The sequence below is a fragment of the Xenopus laevis genome, chromosome 8L (assembly GCF_017654675.1).
Source record: "Xenopus laevis strain J_2021 chromosome 8L, Xenopus_laevis_v10.1, whole genome shotgun sequence".
NCBI lineage: Eukaryota > Metazoa > Chordata > Amphibia > Anura > Pipidae > Xenopus > Xenopus laevis.
In genome coordinates this window covers 77,948,829-77,974,991 of record NC_054385.1, presented here as the reverse complement: position 1 = coordinate 77,974,991, position 26,163 = coordinate 77,948,829, and the positions used below count along the sequence as shown (strand labels likewise).

Sequence of the window (26,163 nt, the reverse complement as noted above, 5' to 3'; positions counted from 1 at the left end):
AGAGATAAATTACATGACTTGAGAAGGCAAAAGGAGAAGCTGGAAGAAAAGATAATGGATCAATATAAATTTTATGATCCAACTCCTAAAAAGTAGGTTTATTACTTTATTTCTAATGCACCTACAGTACACACTGTATGTGACTGATACACCGTATATGGTCTCAAACTCAAGTAAAAGTAAATATTGGTTATCTATCTTACATTTTCATTTTGTTAACTGTGCAAAAGCCTGTAGAAAAATAAAAGATTCACACCTCCTATCCACCTCTCAGCAGTAAAATAATGGGTCTCCAGCTTTTGCCTCTTTTGTTTTTGGTAAAATATATTTCCAGTTTAAATGCAGAGACTAGATCTGGGTAGATATCTAGTCTAATTAATAATTATACAGAGGCAATTTCATATTATTTTATTTCTACAGGAAAAGCCACTGGTCAGGAGCCAAAGCTATTGCAAAGCTGATAAAACCAAAGAAAGAACCCTCTAGGGAAAGTGTAAAATCTCCCACAGATGTTCAGAGTAAGACAATGGATAATGCAGAAATGGCTGCATCACCATCATCCATGAGACCACTCCGCTTACAACAGGAGAGTTTAGATAATTCATCGCTTGGCTCTGATGAGAAAGGCAGCCCCAAGGTTTTGGCTAGTAAAGGTAAGGTCCATGCCCTCCGATGCCTTTATTCTACTATAAAGTCACTTACCAGTACAAGATCTGAACTACATTTTTACTATGATGAGATTATATAATAATATCTGTCTAATTGCAGCTGCTGGATGCCTGTGTGTGTTTTTAGAGGAGCTCATTTACATAAGTAGATATAATTTCATTGATGTTCTTTTCAAATGATGATTTCATTTTGTAACTTCATCCTTTCACTTTGATTTATTTATTCCCTGCTTAACTGTTCTATTTCTCATTTTACTTCCCCGGGTGACTTCCACATTTGCCACTTACCAGCTACTCGCATAAAGTTCCCATTTCTGAAAAGCAGGAGCCAAGACAAGGAGAAACCCGTGCAGAGTCAGCGGCGTCTCTCTAAGCGCCTGCGGTTCTGGTCATCTTTCGACATTCCATCCTCTCACAATGACTCTGTCTCTCTCCCGGAAATCAGGGACTTCTAACACTCTCTTCTCGCACTCCTGCATCAGCAGAATTTCTGGAGCTATGGAAATAAAAATCAAACAATATAAATTTAAATAACCCCAAATATCTTACAGATTCCCTTAGTAAAGTCACTTTCATGCAGCAATCAAAGCATTGGACTGAAGAAAGAATTTTGGGGAAAAAATATCCCTGCCCCCTCACACCCATAAAAATAAAAAAAATCATTTTTGCCCATCTGTTAACAAACAAGCTGCCATCTGGACTGAGTAAGTGTAGCTGCAGTTTGTTGCACTTTGCAAGCCCCCTTGTGTTCTATGTTTTAGGGTTCGGGGCTGATAGAAGTTGCCCCATGAAAGTTGTATTGCTTCCCCGTATGTTTTGTCTACAAACCAGCCAATTTTGTCCTTGCTCCATAAGCTTCCAGACGTTGTCTTGCATGTCTTCCTTCTTCCTTATTTCTCTAACATGCACCAGCGCTTGCTCTAACCTGTTCCTTTCACAGTGCTTCTCCTTATCGGGCCCAGCATGATGACTGAGAATGTTTGCATTATTACTAAGTATGCGTGTCTCTGTACTATATATGTATTATATCTGCATCCGCTATTTGATATAACAGAGCTCTAACTTGTGACTCTGCAGTTGTTTTTGGCCAGTTGAGTTTGCTGGAGCACTGCAGTGCTTAGGAACTAAACCAACTCAAGCACAGGATAAAACAGAGATCTTAGAAAGCCTGTTATGTTTAGAAATCATCATAAGCTACTCTGTTCTGTTCTGTTGCTCATCACTCTTTTTGTTTTAGCTTTTTTGTTCATTTTCTGACTGACTGCACAGAGGCAGTGGCTTTCAAACATCCATATGTTAAAGGGTGGTTCACCTTCAAACAATTAGTTGGTTTCAGATAGATCACCAGAAATAACGACTTTTTTTCCAATGACTTTCTATTTTCTATGTGTCACAGTTTTTCTAATATTGAAGTGTAAAGTGTAATTTTTCACCTTCTGAAGCAGCCCTGGGAGGGGGGTCACCGACCCTGTAAACTGTCCTAAATGGATACATTTAGTTTATACGTTTCTTATCGTTGTCCCTGCTGAGCAGAATCTCTGGGTTTCATTACAGGCAGTTGTTAGATTTGATACAATAGTTGCTAATACTTCAGAGATGCTGCTGAGAAATGTATCAACTAAATGTTGCAAAATTGTAACAGTTCAGAGACTGCGCCTGAATTACTGAGCTGCCAGACTAAAACACCAGAGACACGAACATTCAACTTTAAACTTAGATTTTGGAAAAACAGTAAACAATAAATAATGGAAAGTAATTGAAAAAATTATTTTATTTGTGGGAACAAACTAAAAACAACTGAACTAAAAAAAAAAAAGTGTTTGGAAGGTGAACAACAACTTTAAAGCCTTCTTACAGTACAATATGTGTGAAACTGGGCTGCATAAGGGATGTGTCTTGTTACAGCTCTGTATGAACATTATAGGATAAGGCTTGCAAATGCCTACTGGGTACAGGTATGGTATTCGTTATCCAGAACCCCGTTATCCAGAAAGTTCTGAATTAAGGAAAGGCCATCTACTGTAGACTCCATTTTATCCAAATAATCACATTTTTTTTTTAAATGGTTTCCTTTTTCGCTGTAATAATAAAACAATAGCTTGTACTTGATCCCAAATAAGATATAATGAATCCTTATTGGAAGCAAAACCAGCCTATTGGGTTTTTTTTTTTTTAATGTTTACATGATTTTCTAGTAGACTGAAGGTATAAAGATCCATATTACAGAAAAATCCATTAACCCGGAAAACCCAAGGTCCCAAGTATTCTGTATAGCTGGTCCCATACCTGTACTTTATTAGAGCTGATGTAGGAATCAGGCAGCTTTCAGGCCACTGTCACAGCAACAGCAAAGGGAAAGCCTAGAATTATTAGTTTGCTTATGGAGATAACAGAATGCCATATTATTTCTGCCTCCCATAGTATCTGCTAGGTACACGGGCAGCACAGAGCTACTCCTAGTAATCTGTCTGCTCCATTAGGGGAAAATGCCTACAGACAAGAGGATTCTATTGAACTATAGAGAACGTGTTAAATATTGGTCCCTCTGTGTTAGCCATTTAATATGATAAGTTTCACTTGTACGCTCCTCCTCTCAGTCCTGTGTTGCTAAACTTGCTATAATTGCCCTTGTTTTTGTCTTGCTTATTGTAAGTGGCTTTTGACCTGCTTTGATCATTGAACATTTGCTGCCTAAGTATGAAATGTGTTAATAAGTGCAGTTGTGCCCACTGGGGAAGGAGTTGGGAGAGCTTTCCTAAAATACTGGTTTGATATTGTTTGTATCTGGTCCAGGGGTAGTCTGTTCTTCTACCCAACCCTTAAACTGATGTTGTGGATGTATCTAGAAGAGCAAATCGGCAATCTCCCTAACGGCCCTTCAAGCTGATCTCCCCAACCTCAGTATTTGGAGTTTACAGCTCTAAACCTAGTGGCTTTTCTCTGTCTGCTTACAAACACAGATGGAGAAAAGGCCAAGCCGCTGTCTTCAAAGGTTTGTGTGCCAAAATCACACCAATTCATACAGAACCCAGAGTCCAAGACAGTGGATTGGCGTCTTCCCTGCCTGCATTTTACAAAGGTTGAGAAACTGCTTATTGTGCCACCAGCCTAAAGTGCTTCATTACTTATTCCTCTATGTGGCCTATGAGCCTGCACTGCAGTATGTTACTCCGCCTTGTGGATGTTTTAATAAGTTTGCTTTACAAATAATCTTTAGTTTTCTATGTATTTGTTTTACATATTTTATATTTATTAAGCAGTTATCAGCCTAACAATTTTTCTTGCTGCAAACAATGTTATTCTGACTGATATTTAATTGTACCAGGTGGGACAATCTCTATCCGATAAATAAATATATAAAGAGGTCAGTAGTTTCTAATTTCCAAACGGTACAAGTCGGTAGTTTGCAGCAAGAAAAAACATACTAATAAAACACTTAACTTCTTCTGCTCATTATCTGCATTTCTTTAATATTTTCAGTACTGGTAGAGGTTGCCCAAAGACAGCACAGAATGTCCTACCATGGAAGCAGCAGTGAGCAAACAGATGGCCCGGAACATCTCTCTCGCTCTAGGAGAATGGAGTCAGGATCCAGGGCTTTCTCTACATCTGCAATCCACCTTACTGCCCCTGCACACAATGCTAAAGTCCCGCATTTATCCAGACCTAAAGGTAATCCCTAATTCAATAGATATCCAGAGGTTCATGCACACACTTAGTTTAATCTTTGCTGTGGGCACTACAATACGTCTACTGTCCCTCAGCTTTTTAGCTACCCAAAAGTTTATAGTTCCTGTCTCTAGTATTTGTCTGGAAACTCCACAAACCAGGCGCAAATTCTGAACTGTTACAATTTGATACATTAGTTAATATATTTATCAGCAGCATCTGTGGAATATTAGTAACTATTGTATCAATTATAACAACTGCCTTTAGTGAAACTCAGAGACTCTGCTCAGCAGGACCAAAGATAAGAAAAGTATCAGCAAATGTATCATTTAGAAGAGTTTACAGGGTCAGTGACCCCCACGAGGGCTGCTTTAGAAAGACATAAAAAGGCGAGAAAGTATAAACTTCAATATTAGAAAACCGGTCACCAATAAATAATAGAAAGTAATTGAAAAAAGCCGTTATTTCTGGTGAAAACAACTGGACTGAAAAAAAGTGTTTGACGGTGAACAACCCCTTTAAGCTGGTAGCCTGTGGGTGTATGGGTTTGCCTGGACATAAGAAACAAGCTTCACTAGTAGCAGTTGAGACACTTGCCACATCTATTTATCCAATAAAATTGGAAATTTTACTTCAGTTAAAAAATTGGGAAATAATAAAGTCTGCATCTTATATTACATTGGAGCTTAGTGCTCTGGACTGAATTCTTCATCAGATCTGCCTTTTTGGCTCCTAAATTATTGTAGTTCTATGAACCTACAAATGAATAATCAATGCTCATCACCCTTGTTTCTGTATTGTAATGCAGGCTACAACTCTGATGATAATCAATCCGACCAACTGCATGAGGCTGAATCCAACGCTGGAAGTTCACGTGGTAATTCTTTCTATATAACCCACAAGAGCTAATATCAAGCTGTAACATGAATTCTTCTAAACATTGTTTAGTGATGTCCCACTATATGTTGTGTATAAGTGCACAAAATTCAATACATTTTCACAAAATTCCTGTTTTGGTTCGGATATTGCTATAATTTACAGTAGAGAATACAATCTCCAATTTACAAAGTGGGCTTATTTGCACAAGAACTTTATTTTATAAGCATCTAATTTATATAAAATAATATTTTAGCTTTCTCTGTCATTTTAGTGCCATGGACCAGCAGTTTAGAAGTCAGCAGAAGTGCATCAAATAGCAGCTCACCCCTAACTCTTAAAGGTAGAGAAAATTCAATTCTTTAAAATCTCAATTACTGAAATGAAAAGGTAATAAAGATGGTGAAAGTGTCAGAAGATGCTGAATTATTTGCAATGATCATGTTATGTATAGCGACATCTTGTGATCACTTAGTGTAATTACACTCTGCCTTGTCTTATAAAAAAAAAATCTATATATATTTTTAATTTTTTTATTTTATTTATTTACATACACACAAACAATAAGTGGTTACAGTGATATTAATTTTTACTATTCAAATGTCCCCCAGGCAGGCCGGAGAGTGTGAGCAGTGAAGATATGATTCCCACCAAAGATATCGCAACTTTATCTAGAGAGAGTAATTTGTACCATCCAAATGCCGTTATGCTGGGAGCTACCAAAAACAGAGAGTCTCCAGTCAACAGAAACAGCCTTCATTTGTATGACTACCCAGAAAAAAAGAATTCTAGCCGTACCCCAACCAGGCCACGTCCTGGGTCCCCTGGCAGTGAAATGGTGACTTTGGAAGAGTTTCTGCAAGAGAGCAGCAGACAGTCACCACCCAGTGTAAGTGCAAAACAGAGCTCTGTGCAGGGCAGTATCAAACAGAATACCTTCATTTTTCTGGCTGATTTGTGCTTGGTACAAGGTATTATATAAACTGAGTTAATTTCATGATATATGATATATAAGGCAAATTAGGGGTCGATTACTACCTGGTAAATGACTCCCAGTTGTTCAGTATTTCTTTCTGTTTGATGCTAGCCACTTCCCCTGCAGTCTTTTTGTATGGGGATGATGATAATGCTGGAGGGCTATGTTGTGGTCTATGGGTGGGTTGTGGATGCACACCTGAGGCCAATTTCAAAAAGTATAAAGCCCTGTCTAAGTAATTCAAGTAAATATGCAAGTGCATGTAATTTTGAAACAGAGTTTTTTTGTTACAAAGTTATGATCATAATATTGATAAGCCACCATACCACGTCAAGGTAAAACCCCCTATGTTGTGGTCTGCCTTGTTTGCAAGGCTATAGGTAACTATGTGAAACAGTCTTTACAATGAATAAAAAGTGTGTATATTCCATGTATCTGACCCATCAGTCCTTTTACCCATTTTAGTCCTGTTTTACTATCTATATCTGAGCTTCACATGCTTCTCTTCCTTGCTTATTTTTCTCTTGCTTTCCTTGCTGCTTTCTTTCCAGCGCCGGCACAGCTTAAATGATTCCGAGCTCATCACTCTGCATCAGTTTCTGTTTGAGGCTGAGACCCTGCACCCTTCCTCCCAGTCCCCCTCTCCCACTCTGCATCTCAAGGATCCTTCCCAAACAGCTGTGCCAAAGAGCTTGCCATCGGCTGAGAACTGCGAATGGAGGAAGAGAGCAGACAGGGCCAGTAGGAGAGCAGCTTCGCTGTATATCCCCAGGGTATTCAAGCATAACTTTCTATCTACTGCTTTTAGCACGATCTTACCCATTAAGTCTGCATGAGCATGGGCTTAGATCCTTTCAGCCCTGTAATGTTCCAGGCATCCACTGTCCAGTGAAGTTATGGCTGTGTAACTTCATGCTTTTCCAAGTACCCAGTTTCCTTGTGAATACAACCCTAGATCTTTTCACACTCATCTTCTGGCTGACTCATTCTGAACAAGCTCATTAAAGCCTGTAGCAGAGGGTGGGAGTGCTGGTAATTTCCTCCCAATGCAGATTGTTTTATTTTCTTTCTATTCAATATGAATTATCTTAACCATCACTACAACCATTGTTTTGGCACTTTTGAGGGTGGTTAGGGTTTTTGTTTATTCAGAAGGTATTTTTTCATCACTGTTGGAGCATGGAGAGGCTTTCAGGTCAAGTTATACTGTTGGACTTCTCAACACTGACTTTATTGTGTTTAAATCGAGTGAGTGTTATCTAGAGACATTCTGTCAGGTTTAAAGCAAGAGCCATTATGTGCTGTATTAGGATGGATTAATATATACACAGCCACTCAGAAAAAGGTACTTAATGTCTGACTGGGCCTTTTACAGCCCACTATAGAACCTAATATCCCACCCAGCAGTGACAGACAATGGCAAATAATTAATAGGTTATATAGGCTTACGGCAGAAATAATTAAACGCTAATGGAAGTTTTTCATATAAGAATCCACTGGGAGATTCTCTGATACTAGCAGGTTATTCCGACAATGACAATACATATTTGAGCTTTCCGCGATTGAGGCTCAACAACTTCCCCTACTGCTTTATGTGAATATTGCCTTCTTGTGGTTTTAATAGATTTACTAGTTTACTCCATTTCTGTTCTGTTTAAAAATGACACAACAGATATTACCCATTTGAGGGAGATCACAAAGCAAACAAGTCAACGTTGTATTTCTAGCACGCAAGCAAGTAGAACACCTGCAGGAGAAACTGGTTTGGTTACAGGGCTACAATATATTCTCACTTATTTGCAGCTCAGCCTCATTGTGAAGTAAAAAGCCATGACTGTGAATGTAAAGATGTTTATAATAAACCAAAAGCTAGTCCTACAGTTGTTTATTAAACCTTTTCTTGTTTCTAGGACATGGTTACCAACAGAGATGATATGCTTGGTGATTTGTTTAAAAAGACAGAAGACCCTCCTGACATCAGAAGCCCCATGTCTGAGCTCATTTTTAAGGATGCTGCACAGATGCCTACAAGTTATGTGAGTCCCACTGTGAAGGTAACTGGTAATACCACCAAGCCAGGCCAGTATGTGAAACCACATCCCAGGCAGCTGGATGCTCCACTAAATGTAACCAGTTCTCTCCGACATCAAGCAAATGTTTATTCTGCTACATCTTCCAGTCAGAGCCCAGAGCCACAGGCGCTGTCACCTCATGGTGCAATGGGCAGCAGGGGTAACTCACTGAGCAGAGCATTCAGTTTGGCTTCAGCAGATCTCCTCAAAGAAAATGGTCCTGAAGTAGTCATGCAAGAAAAGTCTGACGTAGAAACACCAGTGGGAAAGGATTTTGGTCGCTACATGATCCGATCCTCTACTCCTTTGGGGTCTCAGTCTTCTTTAAGAGAAAAGCCACAATCTGCAAGGATGCAACACATGCTGCGTGGGGATGACCGTCAATATCGTTCACTGGATTCACGGCGCCTGTCACTGGCACTTCCAAAGGAAGAAACAACTCCACCACAGCCGGCTCCATCTGCTAGCAGCCTACAGCAGCATTATACACTTGGCCACAGTGCCATCAGAGGAAAACCCAAGCTTCTTTCTCGATCTGGAGAGGTAGCATTAGTATCACCAGTCCGACCCATCTCCAGTATCCCAGAGCTGGAAGCTACTCAGGGTTTGGCTTCTGCTGGACCTGGAAAATCTCGAAGCACATCACCTGACTGCTCTCCTGCACCAGTCTGCGAAGAAGAGCCCAACAAATCTGAAACTCTAAAAAGTACCCCTGCATCACCAGACCCAAGTGCTGATCCTCAGACTGTTTGGTATGAGTACGGCTGTGTGTGAAGCTACTTTCCCTGCTTGGTGTTTGACTAGATATATCTATTTGCATTCAGCTCTTGTGTTGCTTCATTTGGGATTTTACTTTAAGAATAATAGTTTCAAATATAATTTTCCTTCTAAAATGATGGATGACCACGAAACTGAGAGAAGCCTATGCAAAGAAAGCAGTTTGGATTTTCCCGGATTTTATTTTTCAGGTGCTACTTAACCCCTACCATTTAAGTATGAGAACGCACAATGGGATTGTTCTCTGTTAAATGTATTTGCTCACTGTGGTTGTGCTTACAGGGAACATTTATCAGCACCAACATGCACTTAACATTCTCAATTCATGTCGTACATTATCCAGAGACAAAGCTCACCTTGGTTCAAACACAATGAGCACGCTCCATTCAGATCATATACTGAGCACTGTTATGTTTGGCAACTACTAACCCACATTATAACTGTACTCTTTAGTGGTATTTGTTGGGGAGGGTACTTGGCAAATATTGCTTTGCTCCTCTAATAAATCAGTCATAGTTGCATAAATCATTTTGTAGTATGAAGAATATGAATTAAAAATGTAGCTTTATGCTAGATTTCCGATGAAGTATGAATGTCACTGACTTAATATTAATTTATTGGACTGACTACTTGTTGCTAAAGGTTTGAAAGCTGCTAGGCCAGGCATCATAAATATTTATTGTTGTTTCACTGATTTAAGGATCTTTAGACTACTGCTAGTTACTCAAAAACAGTTCTGATTTTAATGTTTACCCCTTTGCTGCTGACGGGTGTGGGCTTGATTATTGGTCAGTGTATCCCTACAAATGGCAAAGCCGCTGACATTACATTGGGAGATCTGTGATCCCCTGATGTGCTGCTAATGAGCCGTACTACTGATATAGGACTCACTTTATGTAAATTCTTCAGTCTATTCACAGTAAATATATACAGCTCAGTTTAGTGATGGTTTCTGCATTATACGTCATCAATGAAATTGGAAATGAATCAAAATACATTTTGTTATGAAGCAATGTTCAAAATGGTGCTGTTTATGTTGCAGAAGCCAAATGAAAATGCCATTGTTAGCAAGACCTCTAGCAATTGAATCTCCAGTTACTAGCTTGCCACATTGTAAACACTAGGTAAATGAATAAATAGTGGAAGTTCCAGAGATGCATGCAATTTGCAGTTTCAGATGGGACAGCCTGCCATTTATAGCCATTGTCCTTCTCTAACTTGGCCATCCACATCTCGGCCAATTGTCTGCCACTGTATTCTGTCAGGAGAGCCACAGAGACGTTGATGTTGCTTCTAGAACATACTTTGCAATGTTTTCAATGATCATTTGAACACTGGAAAATCTGTAACAGGATATGTAAATATTATGTATATTAATGTATATGATGGCTTTTGTAAATATGGTTGCCGTTAAGAGAATGTTGTGACTACAGGGGCCCTTTGCAGTGCATTGAAGGCATTCATAATAATTGTAGGGGCCCAATGACTGCAAGGGGCCCATTGAAGAAGCTCTCCCCCTCCCCCGTTTATGTATGCACAAAAAAGTACCAATAAAAACATCAGGGACATGGTGTATCGAGGGTGTGTGTATGTATGGAGGAGCACCTCCCTGAAAGAGATGCATTTCATACTCTCAAAGCCTCAATTTTGTGGGGCACAACAATGAATTCAAGGAGTTGTACAAATAGCCACGACAGAGTTGCGGGAAGTGAAATGCAGTTAGTGACACGTGCCCACTCTGAAGACGCTAGCCACAACTTGCACAAAAACTCACAAAGACAGGTGCATGCAATAGAGGCACATTTCATTTGCTTCTTGGTACTCTGACACTGGATTTCTGGGAGAGAAAAACCATGGCTCAATCATTCTAAAAACTGCACTTTTCTCACTCCTCTGCAGTTGTAAATGTGGCTTTAAGCGTATTGGTTTCTAAAGGGCACCGAATCGAACCAAGTATTGTGAGTCTTGCCTAAATTACTCCCTTGATTTTTTTTTTCTTTACATATTCTCATGTTACCGTAATCTGTGTGTATAGAAATATATATATATATGGTTAAGAGTAGCATTTATGTCATTCATGCAATAAAACATTTGCCAATAGAACATTTATGGTGGAGGATATTACATTCATTTAATGTCATTGACTCTCCCTATCTGTAGTGATGCAGTATCTCTGTGTGTGCAAAAATAATTCAATTTTTATAATAAACCGTGTGTGATCCTTTTCTCAATATTGGCTGAAATTCATGTTTCTCACCTTTTTTTTTTTTATTATTCCTGGGCAGGGACATTCACATCACTGCAATGGTGTGTTATATACTGACTTATTGAACTATATTATTTTTATGTTGAATACTAGAATGGCACATAGCTTTGTACTGTTATGTTCAGTGATTTGACCTAAAGGGTGAAATAGAGATCATCTAAGTCCCAAAAGTGTGTCAAAAAATTTCAATTGGTTTTTGAGTAAAATGGTGCATATCTGTGTGTGGTATTTAAATCCCCTAACTTTCAGTATTGGTCGACTAAACAATCTTGTAATTGTTGATTAGTCCTGCATCAGCTTGGAGGCATTTTAGCCCATTCTTCCTTACAGAACAGTTTCTTGCAGGACCTGCTTGAAGTCCTTCCACAACATGTGAGAAAAGTGATGTGAAGTTTCTAATGTTTTTCCTCTCCAGAAGAACATTACACCAGCCCTCTTTCTTTCTCCTGACAACTTCCTCCACTACTTGGTGGTGATGGTAGGAATGGTGGATAACTGACCAGCACTGTTGTAACAATATTTTATATTAACACTGGCACATATAGGGGAAGTATTGTCTTGCATAAAAAGGGCATTCATTTAAGGAATGAAAGTAAAATTGTGCCTCTTTATAGGTCCCTGGTGAAGCCTCATCTGGAGTATGTCGTGCAGTTTTGGGCTCCAGCCATTAAGAGGGATATAAATGAGCTGGAGAGAGTGCAGAGAAGTGCAACTAAACTGGTTAAAGGAGAATTCAACCCAAACCTTAAAAACCCCCAACCCTACCTAGACCTGCTCCCTCCTCCCCCCAGCCTACTTGGTACCCAGGGCAAATTGCCCTCACTTTTTACTTACCGTGCAGATTCTGTCCTCGGGAGTTCACTGCATCTTCTTTTCTTCGTTAAACTTCGGAAGCAGATCAGAATTTCATCGCATGCGCAGTTGGAGTAATCTTTTTGTCCCGAACAACTGCAGATGTGCCGAGTCACAAAAATGTCCGATTTTCCCAGGCTGGGGGGGAGGAGGGAGGGTGGTCTAGGTAGGGTTGGGGGGTAGGGGGTTTTTAAGGTTTGGATTGAGATTGAGAAAAAAGGGGGGTTACATAAACTTTACAAGAAAATGAGAGGATATGAAAGATAGCAGGAGAATGTTTGCCGCATAAAAAGGATAACCGCACCAGAGGCCACCCCTTCAGATGTTCACAAACATAGAGAGTAGTGCTACACAATCAATCTCACCGCTTTTTGTAGCGTCGGGTGCCAGCTGCGACTCTGTCTGCCCAGGTCCAGTTCAAATTCCGATACAAACTCCAGCAGCACTCTGGTATAGTGAAAAAATTTGTGCAAATGAAGCAACGTTTCGGGCATAACCAGCCCTTTATCAAGCTTATCAACCCCTTCAGATGTTGTGTTGACCGATCCTGTTAACACTTGTAAGAGGGGCTTGGGTGATTTCTTGAACAAGCCTTATATTCAAAGCGATTAAGTGATACTAAAATCTACAATTAGTATAGCTAATGGTGTGTATATAGTTTATATGTGAGTGTATTGATATGTCTAAGTAAATACGCACTGTGGTCATTTGGAGTTGAACTTGGGTTGAATTTCTCAACCCAACATTACCATGTAAGTAACTATGCAGGTGAGGGGGTTTTCTGATCGTTTGGCCCTTTATCAAACGAACGGATTACAATGAAGGAATTGGGCACTGACTGGAAGAGGACCACACAACTATCCGATGTAGGCCTCAATTGCCAAAAAAATCAAGCCTGCCCGATCGATTTCTTGCAAATATTTGTCCTGATATTGATCTGGGAGACCCGTTGGAATGTCCCTACACGAGCATTGGTCTAAAGAGGCCAGAAGGCTTGGGCCGTGGGTGGCAAAATATGCTGGTTTTTGAGAAGCACGGAGGGCGTGCAGCTCCCCAGTGCCCTGGCGCTTGCACTAGTGGGGAGGGGGGGCAGTGTGGGCGCTAGGACCGCGTGGATTAGGGGCGGCCAGATAGGAAATCCAGCCCTGGGTCTAAAGGATCGATAGTGGCAGCTTTAATCTGCCAGTGTATGGCCACCTTAATGCTTAAACTCCTGCACTCCCATTGATTCATCCTGAAAAACCCAACCAGCCTTATATACTTAGCAGGCTCCTTGGATTCCCTTGACTATTCACAGTTTAGACTCCTAAACTAATTCTTTCTTGTATACACTTTGTATCAAATATTGCCTTTTTGAACATTGTGAAATCAACAGAGATTAAAACCCTCCACATTTTTTCATTCTGGAATTATTATCCACCCAGTCGAGTGCCAAGCAAGGATTTTCCTGGTAGCCTGCATGCAAGACCAGCCCCTATGCAAGATATTGTGAACTGATGATTCCGGATACATTTTGCTGTAGTCTGGCAAAATGAGAAGGCAATAGGATAGACTGCTATTCAATTGCAATATTTCCAAATAAGCATAAAATAAGTTTGAATTGAATATATATAATTTTTTTTCCAATGTAAGGTAGCTATCTGCTTTGAGGAACCCAGTTAATATTGCATCACATGGAGTATTTGTCAGGATACTCACTGGTCCGTGCAGTGATTGGCAGGTGCACATTCCTGTTTTCCAGGCATTGCTAAGCATTGACTGCTGCTGCATGCTCACCCTTCTTGGCATGTTTTTTCAGTACTACAATACCTGGGAATAAGATGTTCAATTTTTATTTAAAGAAGCCACCTAGATTCTTCCACGACTAATGTTCTGAAAGGGTCATTCATAGTTAAATTACATGCGAAGAGTTAACATTCAGAAATATAAAATTTCCTCCTGAAGCGCAAATAAACAAGAGGACTAAGGGCAGCGGGGAGCTGCAATAATCCCTTCAAGGACCAAATGCACCTCTAGATGATCAACCCTTTTGGTGATGAAATAAGTAAAGCAAAGGAATGGCAAAGCACAGTACAGCTGGATTTGTTACAGAGTAGAAATACTGCAGAGATTTACAGGTATTTTTTCTTTAAAATTAAAGTTTCTCTTGAAGAAAAGTCAGTTTGGCATCAAGCGATCTGCTTCCCTGCCTTGAGGCAATTGGATTTAGCACCGGGGCAGTAATGCTGTGGAATGGAATAAACACATGAATGCTTTACTTTTGGGACCTTTTGCTTGCTCATTTGATATATTTCTGTGTCTTGGTCCTGCAGAAGAAGTTACTAGTATTGGTCCCGTATATGTATATATATATATATATATATATATATATATATATATATATATATATATATATATATATATATATACACCCCCCAAATAAACTTTCAAATTATATCGTTCTACCTGTAGGAGATGCAGTTATGCACTGTTGTTGGTACTCTTTGATATCAATACAAAGAAAAGAATCTTTTGGGAGCAGCAATTTATACTATAGGAACCAGAAGACTGCCAGAAACAATTGTCATCATAATTGGTATTAAGTTTCCAGAGAAGGAGCAATAAAAGGACATTCCTGAGACATTTCCATTTAGAGCATTTACACAAAACTCTAAGAATTGTTCTAGGCGCAGGATGCAATCCTTTTTATGTTACATTCTTGCAGTAAAATATTGCATTATATTAGTAAATGGATTCAGTTTTATCTGGGAAAAGGCATTTGGTTTTTATTCATCGTGACCCGGAAAAGGCATTGGGTTTTTATTTAATTTGATCTTTATTTTCATTGTCAACAAGACCTATAGTTAGAAAAAAATATGACCGTTTTGAATCAATGAACATTCTGTAGCTGCAAAATGTCCCTGTGATTAACTGTGAATTCCCTTCTCCCACAGCATTAAAGCCTATAAGCTTGAGGGATTTGCTTTGGTGAGATCCCGGCTGATGAAATAATCCATCTTTCTAAACATATTAACGTTAAAATGCAGAAAGTCCCACTGTTTGCCTACCTACACACGGATTTATAGAATGTATCCCTGGTATTTGCATTATCCAGGGGTGGAGCAGAAAGGAATTGAGCAGGGAGCTAGAAGACTGCAGTGGAAACACTTGGTACCTGTGTAAGGGGATGGCTAGGAACTTGTGGGCTGGAACGGAAGACACAAGAACGTTTGTAGATTGTGTTTGCACAAGTTCAAGGCTTTTGAGAATACGAAGAGGTTATCTGCTGCTGCTGCTGCTGCTACTGGCAGGAACACTGAGGTTAGTGACCCTCCTGATCTCCAGTTATTTCTTATAATAGAGCCACTGGGGAAGCTGCAGAATTCTCATAAACCTCTACTGATAATATGTTCTGGCCACAAATTGTCTCCCAGTGGTTTTGTACATAAGAGACACAGCCAGAACCAGAGCATTTCATAGAATACAGTCATTTATATGAAAATACTTGTTCTACCAGTAACTAAAATAATTCATTAATCGTTCATTGAAATTCAGGTCTATGATTTTGTTTGAGCAGCTTTACAGAACGCAGTCATTTTGTTGTGTTCCTGGCAGTCTAATCTCGAAACAATGGCACTAACACACTGCCAGAATTGAGGAATGTAGGAAGCTTTGCCTTCTTTAGCCTCCATTACAAGAGCACATGCAACGTTGCATACATATAACAGATAAGCTCAGATTGATTTGTGATGCAATAGAGAGAGTTGTAATAATTGTATTATTCTTAGTACTGTGCTACTTCCAATGCCAGAACAATTTAAACAGCTGTATGCTGGAAACTATACATATATCGACTATGAAAAAAAAGAGACATCGGTGGGTGAATATGTTTAAACCATGGAAATGACAATAAGGGGCATATTTATCAAGGGTCGAATTTATAGTTTATGGGAGTTTATAAAAACCTAATTTCCAGAACCCACCAGCACACCCTGGACTCTCCAGCATAAGTTGGCCCGGTGCACAGTCAGAAGGGATCGGCAACCCCAATTGTAGTCAGCGTAATAAAAGAAAAACTGGCACTCAGAGCTCGCATGCATCGAGCTCTGAGTGCTAGTTTATAAAAACCTCCCATAATCTCCCATAAACTGGAAATTTGAAAGAAAGAAAAAAACGACCAATCGAAATTTATCAAGATTCAAATGTTGAAATTTCGGGTTTAAATTTATTCACCCACCAATCTCCCTTTTTTATAGTCGATACGTATATAGTTGCCAGCATATGGCTGTTTGAATTGTGCTGGCAAAAAAAAAAATAATAATTTGATTTTTAAAAGTCCACCAAACGCCTCCAAATTAATTGTAGGAGGTCCCCTATAGGCTAAAACACCAATTCGCCAGGTTTTAGATGACAAATATTCGAATTTGAATTCTTAAAGGGACAGTACATGACCATTTTTTTTAATCAAATCGAATCTGGACTATTCCCTAGTCGAATTACACTCAAATAGTCAAATAGTCAAATTAAAAAATTCACATTTTGAATTCGACCCTTGATAAATCTGCCCCAAAATGTAAAATTTGACTAAAGGACTGCCATATTTTTTTTATACTGCTCTGGGATGTAGAGGCACACTCTCTAAATCCAACAAATCCTTAGAGCTCAGTCAACCAAGTGCAAACCCTGAAAGACTTGTTGGATTGGTTGGATCACTAGCCACTAGTTGTGAGGAAAATGGGCCATGTTGGTCCAGTAAGTTAAGGGCTTGATATATGCACTGAAATGGATCATCATTGGGTCTGTTTTTAATTTTAGTTAATAATACTTGTGCAACTGCATCAGAGGTTATTTTAAAAGATCCTTTTAGGAGGGCACAGACAGTGTTGGACTGGCCCACAGGGATACCAGGAAAAGTCCTGGTGGGCTCAGGTGTCAGTGGCCCTTATGCTGCTAAACATTTGGCCTATTTCATGGCCATTCCCTATTTTTATGAGAACAAAGTGGCTAAATAGATGGAATAATAGATTATAGTATTATAGTATGTAAAGAAAACAGACTAGGAGAATAGAGGTTGAGTGAGGAGAAGAAGAATAATAGTTCTAAGAGTGGGGCCCCTGGTCTAAGATTAATTGGTGGGCCCCTAGTCAAAGGTTTTTGGGTGGGCCCCTGGTGTCCCAGTCCGACACTGGGCACAGAAAACCATGAAGTTCAGCTGGAGATTAAAATAAATCTCTGGGTGTTTGTGACATTTGTCTGGGGATTAGTTAAAGTCATTTCATTTTCCGTTTTGCTCTTCCGATACCCGCAATGTTGTAGCAATCTGTACATAACAGCACTGATTTCTGGAGAAACCAATGTGGCAGGAGTCTTGGGTGCTTTTGGTGCATCTCCTGTTTCCCTCACGTTACTTTATTTAATATGGCCCTAACCATATAACTCCAATAAACCATAACCAAAATGGCACTCACATGAACAGCAACTTGCAGTAGTTTTAATACTTTTTAATTCAGATCTCTGCAAACATTTTGGGGGGCAGTCCCCCTTCTTCAAGTATGAACACTTGCTGGGATCTGAATAAAAAGCATTAAAACTACTGCAAGTTGCTGTTCATGCGAGTGTCATCAATAAGGAAAGCTATGAACTCTGCCTCAAGCTTTATATATGGCCTTCCAGCAGATAAAGGGGTTAAACAGATGCTTGCAAATGAATACTCCTCAAGCAAGCTGCTGTGTATGTGGCCAGGCTGCTAAGAGGCTGCGCTATTGATTCATTCATGTGCAAGTGAAATCATTCATTATCAGACTTTCATGTGCAGATCGAGGATTAACTGACACATTCAGACCTGTCTAAAGCCTGACTAATTGGAAACAAATCTCTCTGCTCTGTTCTGACTAACAATTGTGTTTATTGTAGGTCAGAGGTTTCATAGAAAAGGAAAGGAAGGGATAGCATAAAGCTAAGAGAATGTGCAGGAAAGGAAAAAAAAGAGTAAAAGGCAATTTTATTATCCTAAAATTCTGAATGTGAATCAGACCCTGCCATGCATATCTAATATTATTTTTTTATCCAAGAAATCTTGGATTGGATTATTGGATTTTTCCAAAGCGTTTGATACTGTGCCCCACAAACAACTGCTGGGTTTAATGAGATAATTTACAGATGGATAAGAAACTGGCTCCAGGATCGGGTACAGAGGGTGGTTGTTAATGGGACATTCTCTACATGGAGTAAGGTTCTTAGTGGGGTCCCCCAGGGCTCAGTATTGGGTCCACTTTTATTTAACTTGTTCATTAATGACTTAAGGGAGGGTGTTGTAAGTAATGTATCAGTGTTTGCAGATGACACAAAATTATCCAGCCCAATTAATTCCATCCAGGATGTGGCATCCTTGCAACATGATCTTGACAAACTGGCAATCTGGGCAGCTAAGTGGCAAATGAGATTCAATGTTGATAAATGTAAAGTCATGCACCTGGGATGTAAAAATATCCAAGCCACTTTTACCCTTAATGGGACTGCACTAGGCAAATCCATTATGGAAAAGGACCTTGGAGTCCATGTAGATGATAAACTTGGCTGTAGCAAGCAAGGCCAAGTTGGGGTTGTTCATGTTGAAGAAGTCGCTTAAGGGGCGATATGATAACTATGTATAAATATACAGTCATGAAAAAGTTTGGAAACCCATCTCAGCCTGCATAATAATTTACTCCACTTTCAACAAAAAAGATAAAAGTGGTATGTCTTTCATTTCCCAGTACTGGGGTGTTTTCTGAACAAAGATTTTTAGTGAAGAAGTATTCAGTTGTATGAAATTAAATCAAATGTAAAAAACTGGCTATGCAAAAATTTGGGTACCCTTGTAATTTTGCTAATTTGAATGCATGTAACTGCGCAATACTGATTACTGGCAACACTAAATTGGTTGAATTAGCTTGTTAAGCCTTGAACTTCATATGACAGGTGTGTCCAATCATGAGAAACGGTATTTACGGTGGCCAATTGCAAGTTGTGCTTCTGTTTGACTCTCCTCTGAAGAGTGACAGTATGTGATCCTCAAAGCAACTCTCAAAATATCTGAGAACAAAGATTGTTCAGTATCATGATTTAGGGGCAGGCTACAAAAATCTATCTCAGAGGTTTCAACTGTAAGAAATGTAATCAGGAAATGGAAGGCCACAGACACAGTTGCTGTAAAACCCAGGTCTGGCAGGCCAAGAAATATACAGGAGCAGCATATGTGGAGGATTATGAGAATGGTTACAGACAACTCATAGATCACCTCCAAAGATCTGCAAGAACATCTTGCTGCAGATTGTGTATCTATACATCGGTCTACAATTCACCACAATTTGCACAAAGAACATCTGTATGGCAGGGTGATGAGAAAGAAACCCTTTCTGCACTCACGCCACAAACAGATTCGCTTGTTGTATGCAAAAGCTCATTTAGACAAGCCACAGTCATTTTGGAAAAAAGTGCTTTGGACTGATGAGACAAAAATGTAGTTATTTGGCCATAACAAAAAGCGCTTTGCATGGCGGAAGAAGAACACCGCATTCCAAGAAAAACACCTACTACCTACTGTCAAATTTGGTGGAGGTTCCATCATGCTGTGGGGCTGTGAGGCTAGTTCAAGTACTCAGGCCATTGTTAAAGTTGAGGGTCGGATGAATTCAACCAAATATCAACAAATTCTTCAGGATAATGTACAAGCATCAGTCACAAAGTTGAAGTTACGCAGGGGATGGATATTCCAACAAGACAATGACCCTAAATACACTTTGAAATCTACAAAGGCATTTATGCAGAGGGAGAAGTACAATAATCTGGAATGGCCGTCACAGTCTCCTGATTTGAATATCATGGAAAATCTATGGGATGATTTGAAGCAGGCTGTCCGTGCTCAGCAGCCATTAAACTGAACTGGAGAGATTTTGTATGGACGAATGGTCAACAATACAGCCATCCAGAATCCAGTTATATAGAGAGGTTGAACTTGATGGACGTGTGTATTTTTTTCAACCGAACTTACTATGTTACTATGTACATCAAGCATTTGCATTTGTTTAACATAGCCTCATGTGCTTCTTATATTAAGAACCTATTAACTACCTGTTTGAAACTGGACTACAGAAATGACAATATGGGGCTGATTTATCAATGTTTGAATTTAAATTTCGGATTCAAATTTTTTTGGCACTTAAAACATGGTTTCAAAAACTCTGATGTAACCAATGAGCAGGATTCAGTTGGCTATGCTTACAAATGCTTGTATAAGTTACTTACAAAAGCATCAGCCGATTGGATAATCTGGCCACTTGCTTGATCCAGATATCTGTGAGACTGACAAACGCTTGCCTCGGGCCTCTGTTGGAAAATGTGATACCAGTGTGTAAGGCCAAATCGGCTAGTGTTTCACAATTGGGCTGGACAGGCAAATCTGAGTGTCTATACCCAGCTTCTTATAGAGACTGCCAGAATCCAAAAGAAACAATGAATACAAAACAGTAACAAGTTTGCTTGTTTTATTTGTTTTGTTTTTTTATTTCCTAAAGGTTACAATCTTTGGTGGCAAACAAATAAAACTATGCAAACTTGCGGAGGGTGTGTGCATGAAGTTGGTCAGCATTCAAATGGAACTGAAGCAGCCAGTTTAATGCTGACCTGAATACCTCACTGGCCCATTGCAGGATTTCATAAATCCCCCACAGCATGCAATTTTCCCTTAACATAATCATTTTCTTGGTAATCCCCTTGATTTTCTGACTTGCTGATTCATGCTATCTTTTCATGCTCACTGTTTTGCTATTTGAAATATTTTGGTTACCAGACATGTGCTTTGCCTACTACTGTGTCAACAGGTTACTTATTAGAGACAAAAGGATTATGTACTGTTTCTTTTTTGCTATGGAAAATTCCTAGTTGCAGGTACATTTTTAAGCAGGAAAAGCAAAATCCTTTTTTTTTTTTTTTTTTTTTTTTTTTTATTAAAAGATCTTTAGTAAACATCTTTTAATGCTGTGATGGTTTAGCCAGAACATTAAATAAACCATACCCCACTCTGGAACACTTTTTGACACAAGGCACTTCTACAAATTTGGGAACCCTCCACAGAAACTAGGAAACCTGGCATACACTTGAAATGTATGTGAAATAAGAAAAATAACACAATGTGTAAATAATTAAGGGATTCCTATACAACATGCACTTCCACTATGGGGACTTAGGATAGGGCCAGACATTGTGGATCTTGGCCTGCAGAGAAACACAGGCCTAAAATGTGCTCCTCTGCTGCCACCTCCATACATTGTTTCTTCACAGGCTGAGATCTACTACATCTGGCCCAAGCCTTAAAGGGTCAGTGCACACAGCCTCTTCTCAGTATCCAGACAGCACTACTGTTTCCAAGTACATTTTCCTTTGTATTGGCAGCTATATCCAAAACCTTTAAAGGAATTGTTCAGTGTGAAAATAAAAACTGTATAAATAGATAATAAAAATGTCTCTAATATAGTTAGTTAGACAAAAATGTAATGTATAAAGGCTGCAGGGACTTGATGTCTAACATAATAACCAGAACATTACTTCCTGCTTTTCAGCTCTCTTGGTTTCCACTGACTGGTTACCCTGGTTACCAGGCAGTAACCAATCAGAGACTTGAGGGGGGGCACATGGGTCATATCTGTTGCTTTTGAATCTGAGCTGAATGCTGAAGGTCAATTACAAACTCACTGAACAGATATGTACCATGTGGCCCTCCTTCCAGTCGCTGACTAACACAGAGTTAAAGAGCTGAAAAGCAGGAAGTAGTGTTCTGGCTATTATGTTACACATCCAGTCACTCCAGCCTTTAACTATACTATATTATAAACATTTTCTATTTTGCACAGCCTATCTATTTACACAGTTTTTATTTTGACACTTATAGCCTCTACTTTTTGTCAATACCCAAGTAGATTGATATTTTCAGTTTTTAAAGATGGTAACAATGATTCTACCTGCTATGGACAGTATGGGCTGCTCCTGGATCATCTGTAGCTACTAGCAACTAGGCAGTTTCTATAGATAAATCAAGCACTCCTTGGCCAGTAAAACTCCATAACAACATCACTGACACCAAAGGACAATCCAAAGGCTATGTAAAGAGACAAATGCAAAAGCTATTATGCGGCTCCATCTGAAAATATATTGGCACATATCCATCTATAACTGTAGCCACTTCTAGCTTCCTACCCTCCCATGGCACTTGCATGCATCCTGCTGGTACTTACCATTCTCCTTATCTAAAAGAGCTACCTATGGTATCCCCAGTAGAAGCCATGAGATTGGTCCCAGGTTCAGTCATACACACTGCCCCCTCAATAACAACACAACTGTGCTTATCAAATAACGTGACAGAATATATTTTAAAAGCGTATGTCCAAAATTTTCCTTTATTAAATACTCTGTTCTCAATTCATATGACTGCAAGTGTTTCAATACTAATGTGAGTTAGACTGTGTGCAAGTTCATGTAGTTTTCTTGTATATAAAGGTGAAAGTGTGTTTATTTGTGACTTTTTTTTTCTTGGACATGGCAAGAAATCACTCATGTCCTTTCATCCATAATTCTTTTTTTCAATGCTTTTGTACCAGTTTCACATACATTTTTGCTTTCTAGGATAAGGTCTGTTGATTTTGGTGGTGAAGACAGAACTGGCTGAGATTAGTTGTCAATGGTATCAGAGTAAGATTTTAATCTGTACATGGATTACTTGGAAAAGCTTACTAAATGCTATTTATGTGTTTGCCAATTAAATAAAAACTACTCCATACAACATCGATCCAGCATGTGTCATACTTGTAAGGGTAAGGCCAGACGAGGAAATTCAGGGAGGTTTTGTCGCCTGGCGACTAATCGCCACGTCTTTTGCACGACTATCTCCCCGAACTGCCTCCGCGTTTTTCCCCATGGGCTACAGTGCAAAGTCGCCTGCACTAATGCACACGCGGCGATGCGTTTTCAATAGTCGCCCAAAGTTGCCTCACTAAATTGTGACATGGAAAACAGCACAGATGATGATCCTGAGAGCAATCTGACTTTCTGTATAATTGACCACAGGAAACTAAAGATGCATAAATGATTACATTTGCACTACACAGTGTGGATCAGCCCCATCAAGTGATATGAGATATATGTACACAGACATATCCAGACTCTAGACATATACTTATCACTGATTTCCTGATACCATCTAGACATTTGAGTAATAATAAAACAATGGAAACAAATGTTTATATATTTAGCCTGTTTAAAAACAAACAAATTTACATCTACTCATTTAATTTGACAGGCATATTGTAGCTGATGGCAATATTTCAGAGATACCGGTATAAAGTGAAAGTACACTGGAACAAGATGGCAGCTAAAGGCTACAAAAAGATCAGACTGTGTAAATTGTGACATGGAAAACAGCACAGATGATGATCCTGAGAGCAATCTGACTTTCTGTATAATTGACCATACTCTACGTCAAACTCTGTTCCCTGTGGTATACATTGCTGTTCTTGGTGTTGGTCTACCTGCAAATTGCTTGTCATTATATTATGGATATTTACAAATAAAAGCCAAGAATGAACTTGGTATTTACCTGTGCAACTTAACAGTGGCTGACCTTCTTTATATCTTCTCTCTGCCCTTCTGGCTACAGTATGTTTTGCAGCAAGATAACTGGACCTACAACGAGACAATGTGCAGGATATGTGGCATTCTGCTGTATGAGAATATATACATTAGCATTGGATTTCTCTGCTGTATTTCAGTAGACCGTTATCTTGCCTTGGTTCATCCTTTCAGGTTTCACAAACTGAGGACAATGAAGGCCGCACTTGCTGTTAGCATGATTATCTGGCTCAAGGAAATAATGACGAGCTACATTTTTTTCATACATGGAGAAGTCAGCGAAGATCCTGAAAGCCACATAGTATGCTTTGAACATTATCCAATTAAACCATGGGAGCACAATATTAATTACTATCGCTTCTTTGCTGGGTTCCTTTTTCCAATAATTCTACTGCTGTTTTCCTATTGCTGCATTTTTAGGGAAGTTGGAAACAGCAAAGGTGCCCAGACAAAGAAAAAGCTTCAAGTCAAGCAGTTGGTTCTAAGTACTGTTATCATCTTCTTAGTATGCTTTGGACCATACCATGCACTGGTGGTCATCCGAAGTTTTTTTGAAAGAAATTGTTTATTTGCTGTTAAAATATTTAATTTTTACCACTTTTCGCTGCTGCTAACCAGCCTCAACTGTGTTGCAGATCCAGTGTTATACTGTTTTGCCAGTGAAAACACTTACAAAGACTTTATTAGATTAAAAAGTTCATGCCTGACAAGTTTAAGTTGCCTCAAAGATGAACAGAAGGAACCACAGAAATTCAACAGTGCAGAGATTTCTACTGCAACACAAATTCCACTTGAGATTGAGCCTGTAGAGCTATGTGAAAAGAAGATTTCAAGCACAGAGCATTCAGTTTAGGGTGCTGAATAAGTTCTAGTTTGCAGGGTAACTGGTTTCTCCCAGGATCACACACAAGTACAAAAAGCTATTTAAGTGCATACTTAATATCTGCAGGGCACATAAAATTAGCTTTTTTTCAGAGACATAAAAACGTTTTTTTATTATTGAAATAAAATTATTTTATTAACAATGTTTTTTCAAATACAGTTGTGAATGGATTTATTTAGGAAGGAACAAGTTGATAGTCCAACAGATATCTGTTTATGATTCTACTTATATTCATTCAATTTGCTGTGTAAACAGTGCCACATGCCTGCAATCTAGTGCGTACTATAAGGATAGTACATTAACAGAATTTCATATCTAGGAATGGTAATTCTTTGGTGGGGATCAAAACTAAATAATTATAATGATTTGTTTGTCTTTCTGTGGATCAGTTTGTAGAAAAGCCTTATTTTTTCAGTTAGCCAACCATGTTTCTTTATTAGGAAGCACACTCTACACGCTGTATTCACTTTTAGTCGAATACATTTATTTATTTTATGGTGTTTCTTCAAAGGGAAAGTTTTTGTGTGCACCCAGCATGATATATCAGATCAGTATTGAGCCACAGGGTTCTGCATGATACCACAAAATAAAGAGGTAACACGTGGCTAATTGAACAAATATTTTGCTTTATTATGATGAGATCTCTCATTTGAAAACCCATTATTCAGAAAGGTCTAACAGTTCCTGTCTGTATTCCAATCATGAATAACTGATAATACAGTTCTTTATTATAGGACGATGGTTTGTACAAATTTATATGAAGGTGTTCTTCCATTGTGCAAAGTGTAGCTTAGAAATTCTATACAATATGTTCATGCATAGTGTAGGACCTGACAATGGCTTCATTACAGAGCTGATCTGGGACTTCAAAATTTATTTAAATAAAATGTAATGTTTGGCAGTGGTGCCGTGTGTGTAAAATATTTAAGTGCTATAAAAATTAACTCAGGTTAAAAAGTGCCATAAAAGTTTGGGTTTTGACAAATCCAGCAACAACTTTGTTTTGAAACCAGTCATGCCTGAATTAAGATCACATGGTAATAGCCAAGAGTCTCTGAATCATTTCTGAATGAGTGTTATAAAAGGGGAGCCCATCAACTTCCATAGCAAGATTACCGGTCTTCCCACTACGGACACCCTGTGCAACCAATAAACTTAGGAGATTTTCTTCCTGTAAAAAATAAGTTAGAAGATTTGTCCAAGATATGAAATGTTCTATGTTGCATATGTTAAGACCCATTTTTAAACATGTGGTACAAAACATACAGTCATTACCAACACCAGATTCACATCATTAAAATGAAATAAGCCTAATTTAAGAATGGAGAGCTCATTATCCTGTGATAGAGACAAACGTGCTGGAGCTCTAACAGTGTAAAATTGTAGCCATTAGGCCGTATACACTGAGCACTTGTTGCTGCACCACTGGCAGGTACAAGCCACAGCTCACATGAGTACAAGTGATGGTGCTCCAAATTACAGAA

General features: G+C 39.0%; 3 protein-coding genes across 7 annotated transcripts in view; 2 read left to right on the top strand and 1 right to left on the bottom strand.

The window, feature by feature from the left end:
- The window catches only part of LOC108698716 (protein Daple), a 71,325-nt gene extending 60,056 nt beyond the window's left edge, over positions 1 to 11,269 (top strand). The window contains exons 24-31 of one of the 3 annotated variants that reach the window (XM_018230421.2): positions 3 to 92; positions 421 to 653; positions 4,149 to 4,340; positions 5,146 to 5,214; positions 5,488 to 5,556; positions 5,825 to 6,102; positions 6,741 to 6,962; positions 8,100 to 11,269. In XM_018230421.2, the coding sequence (XP_018085910.1) occupies positions 3 to 92; positions 421 to 653; positions 4,149 to 4,340; positions 5,146 to 5,214; positions 5,488 to 5,556; positions 5,825 to 6,102; positions 6,741 to 6,962; positions 8,100 to 9,035 (2,089 nt within the window). In that variant the 3' untranslated portion in view covers positions 9,036 to 11,269. Of the gene's footprint in view, positions 1 to 2; positions 93 to 420; positions 654 to 959; positions 1,249 to 4,148; positions 4,341 to 5,145; positions 5,215 to 5,487; positions 5,557 to 5,824; positions 6,103 to 6,740; positions 6,963 to 8,099 lie in introns of those variants that run through there. The other 2 variants (XM_018230422.2, XM_018230423.2) reach the window with 2 other exon arrangements.
- Positions 11,270 to 15,221: 3,952 nt separating this feature from the next.
- Positions 15,222 to 24,823, top strand: LOC108698715 (ovarian cancer G-protein coupled receptor 1). Its single transcript, XM_018230420.2, has 2 exons — positions 15,222 to 15,456; positions 23,468 to 24,823. The coding sequence occupies exon 2, from the start codon at positions 23,579 to 23,581 to the stop codon at positions 24,647 to 24,649; it is 1,071 nt and encodes a 356-aa protein (XP_018085909.1). The 5' UTR covers positions 15,222 to 15,456; positions 23,468 to 23,578; the 3' UTR covers positions 24,650 to 24,823.
- A 462-nt stretch (positions 24,824 to 25,285) lies between these two features.
- The window catches only part of dglucy.L (D-glutamate cyclase L homeolog), a 28,916-nt gene continuing 28,038 nt past the window's right edge, over positions 25,286 to 26,163 (bottom strand). For all 3 annotated transcript variants that reach the window (XM_041573012.1, XM_018230418.2, XM_041573013.1), the window contains one exon: positions 25,286 to 25,850. In XM_041573012.1, coding sequence (XP_041428946.1) covers positions 25,710 to 25,850 — 141 coding nt within the window. In that variant the 3' untranslated portion in view covers positions 25,286 to 25,709. The remainder of the gene's footprint in view (positions 25,851 to 26,163) is intronic.

Excerpts from the sequence above, each read along its gene's own strand:
- LOC108698715 (XM_018230420.2), top strand. The coding sequence starts at position 23,579 with ATGGAAAACAGCACAGATGATGATCCTGAGAGCAATCTGACTTTCTGT.